General features: G+C 37.2%; 2 protein-coding genes and 1 non-coding gene across 5 annotated transcripts; all 3 read left to right on the forward strand.

The window, feature by feature from the left end:
• The first annotated feature begins 838 nt into the window (after window positions 1–838).
• On the forward strand, window positions 839–2,450 carry LOC18021557 (cytochrome P450 94B3). The gene is given in 3 exon segments (XM_024157995.1): window positions 839–913; window positions 916–1,731; window positions 1,733–2,450. Coding segments are annotated over 3 exon segments (1,506 nt in total). The 3' UTR covers window positions 2,348–2,450.
• A 1,150-nt stretch (window positions 2,451–3,600) lies between these two features.
• On the forward strand, window positions 3,601–3,686 carry TRNAY-GUA. Its single transcript is given in 2 exon segments — window positions 3,601–3,637; window positions 3,651–3,686. It is a non-coding gene; the product is annotated as a tRNA-Tyr (tRNA).
• Window positions 3,687–4,111: 425 nt separating this feature from the next.
• On the forward strand, window positions 4,112–6,521 carry LOC18021558 (cyclin-dependent kinase G1). Of its 3 annotated transcripts, none has more exons than XM_024157584.1 (2): window positions 4,112–4,940; window positions 5,025–6,521. In XM_024157584.1, the coding sequence occupies exons 1-2, from the start codon at window positions 4,590–4,592 to the stop codon at window positions 6,348–6,350; spliced, it is 1,677 nt and encodes a 558-aa protein (XP_024013352.1). In that variant the 5' UTR covers window positions 4,112–4,589; the 3' UTR covers window positions 6,351–6,521. The 3 variants fall into 3 exon arrangements, with proteins under 3 accessions (XP_024013352.1, XP_006404246.1, XP_006404245.1); XM_006404182.2 differs by having other exon boundaries at window positions 4,114–4,940; window positions 5,034–6,521; XM_006404183.2 differs by having other exon boundaries at window positions 4,112–6,521.
• Window positions 6,522–10,267: the final 3,746 nt, after the last annotated feature.

Raw genomic sequence — 10,267 nt, forward strand, 5'->3', positions numbered from 1 at the left:
AAGCTGAATAAAAAATATATTATATCTTCGTTTTTTTAAAAATATGTAACTGTTTTAATTTATGTACTCCCTCATTTTAAGATTTATGGTTTTAAAATTATGCACACAAATTAAAAAAAAATTAATTGTATTAGCTTTTCAATATAAAAACATCATTAATTATCTATTTAAATACAATTCAACCAATAATAAACAAATTACATAATAAAAATAATTATTAAAAATAAAAACTAATAAATATTGCATTGAAAATTAAAAACGACAACTAATTTAAAACAAACAAAATTCTCTAAAACGATAACTAATAAAAACAGAAGGAATATATTATTGTTATTTTTATTTAATAAAATTAAATATAGAGAAGATATATGTAGCGAAAATAGAAGGTATTCGCAGAGAAAAGCATGTATAATGTATTTTACAATGTTATCCAGCTGCTATATTTCGTATAAAAAGTTACACTACAATAATTCAATTTCCTCATGCCTGGAATTTATTACTTAAATCAATTATCAATCAAACCTATATAATATTATTAGAAACTCGATACAATAGCCGGATTAAATATTCACATCTTTTCGTTAAAAACATTCCTAAAGAACCAAAAAAATAGCATCTACCTATCCAGACAATGTCGTGTCATGTGGAATGTGGATCAAAATAAAATATTTAACACGATATCCTTTTGGACGATTGGTCGGACCCGCTACCTTTTCCCGCCTATAAAAATACACGCAATACCCACAAAGAAGTAAGAACCTAGACACATACAAATTGAAATCTTATTCACAAATTCTCTTAAACCCACAAGAAAAAACTTCAAGAAAACAAAAAAAAAATGGCATTTCTTCCAAACTTTTTAATTCTAGCGTTTCTTATAATCATCATCATCTCAACTTTCTCTTCATCTTCTAACAAAAAACCCAAGAAACCACCGAAAATGGACCACCGTCGTATCCACTCATTGGCTCCATACTCTCTTTCAACAAAAACCGTCACCGTCTTCTCCATTGGTACACAGAACTCCTCCGTCTCTCTCCGTCGCAAACCATCTCAATCCCTCTCCTCGGAAACCGTCGCACCATCGTCACAACAAACCCACAAAACGTCGAATACATTCTCAAAACAAACTTCTTCAACTTCCCTAAAGGAAAGCCTTTTACCGATCTCCTCGGCGATCTCCTCGGAAATGGCATTTTCAACGTCGACGGTCACTCGTGGAGCTCGCAGCGTAAACTCGCGAGCCACGAGTTCTCGACTCGTTCTCTCAGGAGTTTTGCTTTCGAGGTTCTTAAAGATGAAGTCGAAAACCGGCTCGTACCGGTGCTTTCGGACGCGGCTGATGTTGGTATGACTTTGGATTTGCAAGATGTTTTAAAACGTTTTGCTTTCGACGTTGTTTGTAAAGTCTCGTTGGGTTGGGACCCGGATTGTTTGGATCTGACCCGACCCGTTAATCCACTTGCGGAGGCGTTTGATACCGCGGCCGAGATTAGTGCTCGCCGTGCCACGGAGCCGGTTTACGCTGTTTGGAAAGTGAAGCGTGTGTTGAACGTGGGAAGCGAGAGGAAGTTGAGAGAGGCGATCAGGACCGTACACGTGTTGATCTCTGAGATTGTCAGAGCTAGGAAGAAGAGTCTCGAGATCGGAACCGGAGAAGAAGCCAAGCAAGATCTTCTGTCGAGGTTTTTAGCCGCAGGAGACGGCGGCGAAGCGGTAAGAGACATGGTTTATTAGTTTTATTATGGCGGGAAGAGATACGACGTCAGCGGCGATGACGTGGCTGTTTTGGTTGTTGTCTGAAAACGGTGACGTGGAGAGGAAGCTATTAGAGGAAGTGGAGCCGTTGATAAGTTTAGGGTTAGGGTTTGAGGAATTGAAAGAGATGAGTTACACGAAGGCTTGTCTATGTGAAGCCATGAGGCTTTATCCACCAGTGTCGTGGGACTCTAAGCATGCTGCAAACGACGACGTTTTGCCTGACGGGACTCGTGTCAAGAAAGGAGATAAGGTGACTTATTTCCCGTATGGTATGGGGAGGATGGAGAAGCTGTGGGGAAAAGATTGGGAAGAGTTTAAACCGAACCGGTGGTTTGAATCTGAACCGGAGGGTACACGACCGGTTTTGAAACCCGTTAGTCCTTACAAGTTTCCGATTTTTCAGGCCGGACCGAGAGTTTGTGTAGCGAAGGAAATGGCGTTTATGCAGATGAAATACGTTGTCGGTTCTGTTTTGAGTCGGTTTGAGATTGTGCCGGTTAATAAGGACAGACCGGTTTTTGTTCCTCTTTTGACGGCTCATATGGCTGGTGGACTAAAGGTGAAGCTCAAGAGCAGAAGTCACTGATGATCTCATGATCATGTCACATTTTGAACGACATATTAATTCTATATTTGAAACAACATGTAAAATACAAGATAGTGATTTATATATATTACTAATACGGTAAGACTACTGCAAAATATAAATGGTGAAGCTAATTTTGGTGAAGAAATACAATCAAGTGAGGATGCTTTTAGAGTTAACTACTTTTTAGGTGTGGTTAATAACTTCTGTTAATACTTAATAGTAGATCTGTTCAATTGAAGAATTTAAAAAATGTCTTTTGGGTTCTTATTTAATCAATAAAATTAAAAACAGTAGATGAAAGTAAACTACGAGAACGTTGCACTGATCATTTTCACAAAACGTTTCTCATGGTAGCTAGTTCTTCGGATGTTGATCCTAATGATCTTTATGAATTGATAAGGTTGCAAACCCTTTTGCCTGATGAACCTACGGAATCTAGTGAAATTCTTGAAGTTGTTGAAAATGTGGGTTGTTAGCAAAATGTTTCAATTGCGTATCGACTTCTTTTGACCACACCTGTGACTGTGGCCTCCTCGGAGTGAATCATTTCATGTTAAGTTGTTGAGGAAATATTTAAGATCTCCAATGTCTCAAAGAATACTGAATGATTTGGCTATTTTTAGGCATTGAAAATGACATATCAGAAAGCATTGATTTTGAAATTGTTATTTCATGATTTTGCATCTTCTTGAAATGACTATTTACTACTTTTTAGATACCTAGGATATATGTTACGGTGAATAGTTTTTTTTTGTGAACAAACGATTGCAAGAAGAACTTGGAAAGAAGGAAGAGCACAATGAAAAACTTGATTATTTGTGGCTGTATTTTGCTTGCTTTTGATAAATAATGATATGTTAGGGGCCTATTTTTAAATTTTGCCCCAGGGCCTACGAAATGTTTAAGCCGTGGGCGCAGTCGTCTTAGCAGTCTTCTTGCTGGTGATGATTCTTATATTCTTTCCAAAACTGTTTTTTGCACACACACACACACAAATATCTAGTACTATATACGTGGCCGCAAGATTTCCATGTCTTGAGATCATACAAGAGGTAAAGTAATGCTAAAAAAAACATTACAATGCGTTCATAAAGTACGGACACGTATATTGGATTTGGAGCCAATTTCGAAGGACTTCTATGAACATTGAGGTGGGCCGAAGGAGTTAGTAATTAAGAGCGATTGGTTGGAATAGCTTTACGATGGTATTGTTTGGTTAATAAAGTAATGATGTGATTTGATTTCAACATCCGACCTTAGCTCAGTTGGTAGAGCGGAAGACTGTAGTCTGTGACAGCAAATCTTTAGGTCGCTGGTTCGATTCCGGCAGGTCGGATTTTTTTTGTTTTTTAGTTATTTTTTAATCAATTAGTTCAATTCTTATTTAACCCACAAAAGAAAACCCTGTAGCCTAAACCGACCCCAATATAGATGGTTTAAAGTTGGAATCAATATCAATGGTTAATCTAGGAAGATTTGTTTCCTTACTGTTTAAGATCACATGCCAGAAGAAAATATTTGAAAAATCAAGTTAACCGCGTGGTCCGCGTCTAAATGCTAATCGTTCGATCATCTTGAGTTAGCATCATCGTCACCGTTAAATCTGATATAGAAAAAAATCTAGCGGTTTCGATTAGTTTCACCATATCTACCGGTTAAAAATGGTTAAATCCCATGTGATTGTTTTACACCTGCCACCTCGATAACACCTATAAAAATAAATAATTTTTAGAAGAAAATCATTGGACGGCCGATTTAGTTGACCTCGTGTATACAGAAGGATAAGACAATCGCCAACTAAAGGCCGTAAAGGAAACGTGTCTTTGCTTTCTTTTCATTGAGGATTTCAGAAGATTTTGTAGTTTCTCTTCGATCTTTTTGGCTCGTTGATTCGACAATCTTCTGGATTCATTCTCTGATTTGCCGTCCGGTAACCCCTTCCGGAATCTGTGTTAATCGGCGGAGAGGAAGGAGAGACATAATTCTTCCTGGAATTGACTTTTAGGGTTTTCCTTTTCTTCGTCTTGGTTTCCCAGATCTGGTTTGTTTTCGTCGAGATTCTCTTTTTGTTTCCATTGTTTTGATTGTTTTCTTATTCGATAATTGAAGAAATCTCAAGCTATCTTCGAATCTGCGTATCGCTCGTTAAGATTTTCGTAAGGTGTTCTTTATTGTGAAGATTGGTGGTTTGAGGTTTTTTTTGTTCTCAATCGTGAATTTTCAATTGGTTATTCATACGATGGCGGCAGGAGGAGTCGAAGTTTCCAGAAGTTCCGTAGCCCTTGATCGTGCCCGTGAGTTTTATTCACGCGATGGTCGCAGAGATGGTGAGAGGCGTCAAACCAATTTACCAAGAGAATTTGATCGCAGGTGGAAGGATGGACGACGAGATTCGTCAAAGGGACCACGCCTGGCTTCTCAAAGAGGAGAAGCCCGAGAAGAAGATGGTGTTCAAAGACCATCTGAGAAGAGAAGGAAGTGTTCTCCTTTGGCATGGGAGAGAGCAGAGAAAGTGGTTCGCCCTCCACTTCATGAGAAGTCAATAACATCCAACCAGCTTGTTAATGAGAAGATATCTTCTGATGATCAGGTCTGTGTTGAGCTTGTATCTACAGTGTCTGTGCCGATTGTAAAAGCTCAGTTGTCTAACCAGCATCTTTTTGATGATCTTGAGGAGGGCCAGTTGGAAGACGAGCAGGTGGTTCAGGCACCAAATATCGCTACGTCTAAATGGGCGACTTGTTTGGAGTCCCCTAAGTTGATAGCTGATGTTGTTAGAAATTGCCGATGGAATAGAAGCAGTTTGACTCCCGAGAGCAGAGAATTGCAAGTGGAGCCGTTTGAGGAACGGCGATCCAACTCATCCGGGTCTGGTGGTGGATGTCGCAGTTTGGAGCCCCTTAGTGCTCATGAACATTCAGAGCATGAGTTGGAGAGTCCTATTGATACGGATATTGGCGAAGCAGAATGTTCTGTTTCTGATTTGAACAAGTCAGAAACTGATGAACCAGAGGGAGGCTTGAGCATGCTATCCGGTAGTAGAGATGTTAACGAATACCAGAAGCTAAGTAAGATAAACGAAGGAACCTATGGTGTTGTCTACAAAGCCAAGGACAGGAAGACGGAGGAGATTGTGGCACTCAAAATGATCAAGATGAACATGGAAGACGAATATGGATTCCCATTGACTTCATTGAGGGAAATCAACATCCTTTTATCTTGCAGTCACCCATCGATTGTGAACGTCAAGGAAGTTGTGGTGGGAAACGGTGGAAGTGTTTTCATGGTCATGGAACACTTGGAGCATGACTTGAGGGGCGTAATGGACAGGATGAAGCAGCCTTTTAGCACAAGTGAGGTGAAATGTCTGATGATACAGTTGTTGGAGGGTGTGAAATACCTCCATAGCAACTGGATTATCCACAGAGATCTAAAGCCATCGAATCTTCTATTGAACAACAGTGGGGAGCTGAAAATCTGCGATTTTGGAATGGCTCGGCAATATGGTAGTCCTATAAAGCCCTACACGCAGCTGGTTGTTACACAGTGGTACAGGTCCCCGGAGCTTCTTCTAGGAACGAAGCAGTATTCAACAGCAGTTGACATGTGGTCGATTGGGTGCATTATGGCTGAATTGTTGTCTCTGAAACCTCTTTTCAGAGGGAAAAGCCAGAATGACATTGACCAGCTTCAACAGATCTTTGCGGTTCTTGGAACACCAAGTGAGACAACCTGGCCTGGATTCACGTCGCTGCCAGGTGCAAAAGCCAAGTTTCGTAAGCAACCGTACAATTTACTTCGTAAGAAATTTCCTGCTGCGTCTTTTACAGGAGCTCCAGTTCTTTCAGAATTGGGATTTGATTTGTTGAACAGATTATTGAGTTTTGACCCCGAGAAGCGCCTAACAGTTGACGAGGCACTTAGCCACGGCTGGTTCAATGAACCACCTCTCCAGAAATCCAAGGAGTTTATGCCGACATTTCCCCCAAAGCGTAACTGAGAGATATGTATGAATTAATGAACTACGAATATCAATAAAATTTAGTTTTAGAAAAATTTGTTAGTACATACTTCATACATTTTGTGTATATAAATTAATTTATTACGAGGAGGATGACTCATTTTATTTCAGCCCAAATAGGCGAATTGATTACAAACTGAAAACGACAGTGTGTTTTTTTTTAGAAGGTTTTTGTCTATCGTGATGACTTATATTGGTAATCTTTTCATGTCCTCCAGTTACCAAACACTGAAATTTGGTTTCAACGGCCAAAAGACATTGTCAAGAAGTTGCTCTCAGGAGATCTGGATCTAGGTATCGTTGGTCTTGAGTCTGTTGACACACTTAGTGAATATGCTCAGGATTAGTTCCTCGTGAAGGGCTTTGATATGTTCATAATGTAGGGATTCTTAGCGGTATATGCTCATAGTGGAGAGGAAAAAAATAGTTGACTTTCATTCTCTTTTTCCATTCTTTGACATTTGTAAGCCATTGTTAAGTCAGCGTATAGGATTCAGAATTCCCTTGTGAGTCTCTGACTCTGGAAGGCTTTGTTGGCATCATAACTTTGATGTTTGAGTTTTCTTTTTGGGATGTATATAGATTCTCCTCTGGTGCGCTGTTGTCATTAACTTTCTCTCAGGATGTATATAGCTTCAATATAATATTTGGGAATGATTCAACTGGTTTTTGCAGCTCGGCCCCAAATTCATGAAAGCAAATGGCATAAAGCATGTGACGTTTTCAACTGCAGATGGAGCCCTGGAGGCAGCTCCTGCGGTGAGATTATGGCTTCTTTACTTCTCACTGATAGTTTATGGCTTCTCTAATTATGAGCAGGGACCAACAATAAGCCCAGTTTACTGTACCCAAAATGGACAAGTATCGGTTGAGTAATATGTAAATATTTAGGAATATTTAATATCCTTTGGAGCGATAAACTTGTATCTCTGCTTCTTTTAAAATTATTGGTTCTGTCACTCAAAAAGTCAAAATTATTGAGCAAAAAGATGTTGTGGACAGAGAATAAAAAAAAACTACCCACGAATTGTGTAATCCAGTTTTCAGTCAACAACAAGTGTATGTAGATTAAAGAATAGTTACAATAATGAAATGTTTGATAAATTTGATTGGTAAGTCCGAACAAAAGAAAAAAAGCAGAATCAACAACAAAATTGCTCTTCAAAAAAGAAGATACAAATACTAACTAAACACCTTATTTCCTCTTATAAACAAATAAATATGTATTTCAAAATTAATGATGTTATTAAAGGACAAGAGCCGAAAATACAAATATGAAATACCAGAAAATCTACTTCAGACATGTACACATCAAAACGCAAGTATGTTAAACGTAAGTATGTTTGTTTATTTTCAATGCTTTGAAAAGGAGATGAAAAAGAATAATATTTTTATAGAAAAAAAAAACTTAAAACTGGAAAAACAGACATGATCATTTAGAAAAAAAAGAGATTTATGAAATTGAATTAAGACTGAGAAAATTCTAATACGAGAGTACCTAGATTTTGAACAAGTTTTATTTGCTCAATAATATGTAACCAATTATCATTGGTTACTTCTGTTTCAAACCACAATATTGCATCTCGGCTTTTACTTATAAGGGTTATTTTCAACCAAAATAACCAAGTAGTTACGGAATTAAAAACATTATTCAAAAAATTATAAAAACTAACCACGCGTAACGCGGACATTCATATAGTATCTGTAATGATTTCAACAATGCACCAGAAGAATACTATTTTTTCTTGCACCAAATGGTAACCAAAAAAATGGCGATGTTATTTGAGTTAATATGATTTCTCATATTATTTGACTACATTAGGATTTTTTCTTCTGTTTTGATTATTTTTGTCAATTTACTTGTCCAAATTACTCGTTATATATGAGATTGTCTCTTTATATATTCAACATTTTGCAGTTAATGTTGTTCTCGTATCCAACAATTTTTTTAATGCCAAAAATAAAATTATAACATGAGAGAAATACCTCAAATAATCATGCATACATGTGTTTATCCAACCTAAAAGATAGTTGCGCATAACATAAAGCTAGAGTATTCAAAATCCGACTCTGAATGTAAACTCACCTTTTCATGCCAATAAAAACAGTGAAAGAACGCACAAAAAATGACCAAAAAAATCAGAGCTGAACTTGTACTCGGAGGCACTGTAGAATAACGGTTACATGAATAACGCTTTTTAAGAGAAGTACACTTGTAAAATAAATGAGAAAAGAAAAAGAAATAACCAATTGAAGACTACAAATGTCACGTAAAATTGTGGTTGGCTAAAGTAAAATAGCTTTCTGTTGGCAGAGAATATTTCATTGTTAATAGCTCGGCCGTTGTCCCTACCTTCCGACGATTCTCACCATATTTTGTCTAGTGCACGAATCCAGTTTGTCAGAATATTTAACCATTGTCACGCAACTAAGCTGGAGGGATCAGTGATCAGAATCGCTAATATCCAGGATCTAAAGGTTCTACGAAAACAAAAATCCTTCTTACAAAGAGGTTTGTTGATATCTGAAACTAGAGATAACAAACAACAATTGGAGAAATCTTGATCTAGAGAACGAGCAAATCATTTCAAGCTGCCGGCAACGCTTTTGTGAGGAAGAAGATCGGTTTGAAGCAGCTTCTGTGAGTGAGACTTTTTCCTCTGATTACGAATCACCTACTTAATATGTCTATGTGTTGCTTGCTTTGCTTTGATAGTACTATTATTATGGTTGTGTGTTCTTTGATTTACACCACATACTTACTATATGTGATCTGTGTCTAGTTGCTGCCAGTTGCTGCTTTGATATGACACCAGTCATGCTTGTTTGTTGACAATAGTTGTGTTGTTGCTTAAATATCAAAACGCTTATATGATAAACTTTTTGTATGGGGATTGTCTTCTATGTTACTTTGTCATAGTTTGAGTTAAATGTATGTTTGATTGTTTGTAATTAAGGGTGTACAATAGTCACAAGATCTGCTGCAGTGAGGAGAAAGTGATCACATCTCTAAGGCTTATGTTGCCTACTGACTTCTCACTTGTTCTTCCAATGACGGGTATGCCTCCGATTCTCTTTCTCCTCATTAGCTTGAAGGCCTGAAGAACTGGTTCATATATCCTCATAGCTATATCGGAAACATAAATGATAATCTATTAGAAGAAGAAATCAATGGAGCTATGAGCAACATATGATCCCTTGACTTAATGGGAAGACCAAGTTCAGAGAGAGAGATAGAGAGATCTTTGATTCTCCAGTCCTCAGGCATTCTGCCAGCATATGGATAAATCCTGATTTTATCCAGCATGTGGATAACTCCTGATTGTGTGACTAAGCTCACTGCATTCAAAAACTTGATGACCATGGACCTAATTGTTCCAACTCAAAAATTGTTTCTTATTTAATTATTTGACAACATTATTCTTTTCTCGTTTTTTTTTCCCGTCTGATTAAAATGGGAAAGATAAAACAGAGTGTACTAATGACAACACCAAAACAGAGTTAATCGAAAAACAGAGGCATACATTGTTATTTATAATTTTTATTGTTTTTTTCAAAGGAAGTTTCGTTAAAACATACCGTAATTTGGAAATTTTTAGAGCAGAAAATAATCATCACAAAATAAAAAGGAAAAGATGAGAAAGTTAAAAAAAATAGTCTAACATTGACTAGGGTTTAGCAAGCTTTTTTTACATAGGTATGAAAAATCATATATATGATTTTAGGTGAACTCTCTCCATCCTGCTGTCACATCAGCATCTGAATGGAGGACACCTGTCATTTCATCCAACTAATAAATCATAAATTTTAAAATAAAAATTAAAAACTAATTAATACCACTACTTCTAACTTAACTTTTCTATTTAATGTTTATTTCATATGTATTTATGTTCATA

Source organism: Eutrema salsugineum, unplaced genomic scaffold (genome assembly GCF_000478725.1).
Source record: "Eutrema salsugineum unplaced genomic scaffold, Eutsalg1_0 scaffold_16, whole genome shotgun sequence".
NCBI classification, from domain to species: domain Eukaryota; kingdom Viridiplantae; phylum Streptophyta; class Magnoliopsida; order Brassicales; family Brassicaceae; genus Eutrema; species Eutrema salsugineum.

Bases quoted from the DNA above. Each gene is read 5' to 3' on its own strand.
- LOC18021558 (XM_006404183.2), top strand. From the start codon at position 4,590: ATGGCGGCAGGAGGAGTCGAAGTTTCCAGAAGTTCCGTAGCCCTTGAT.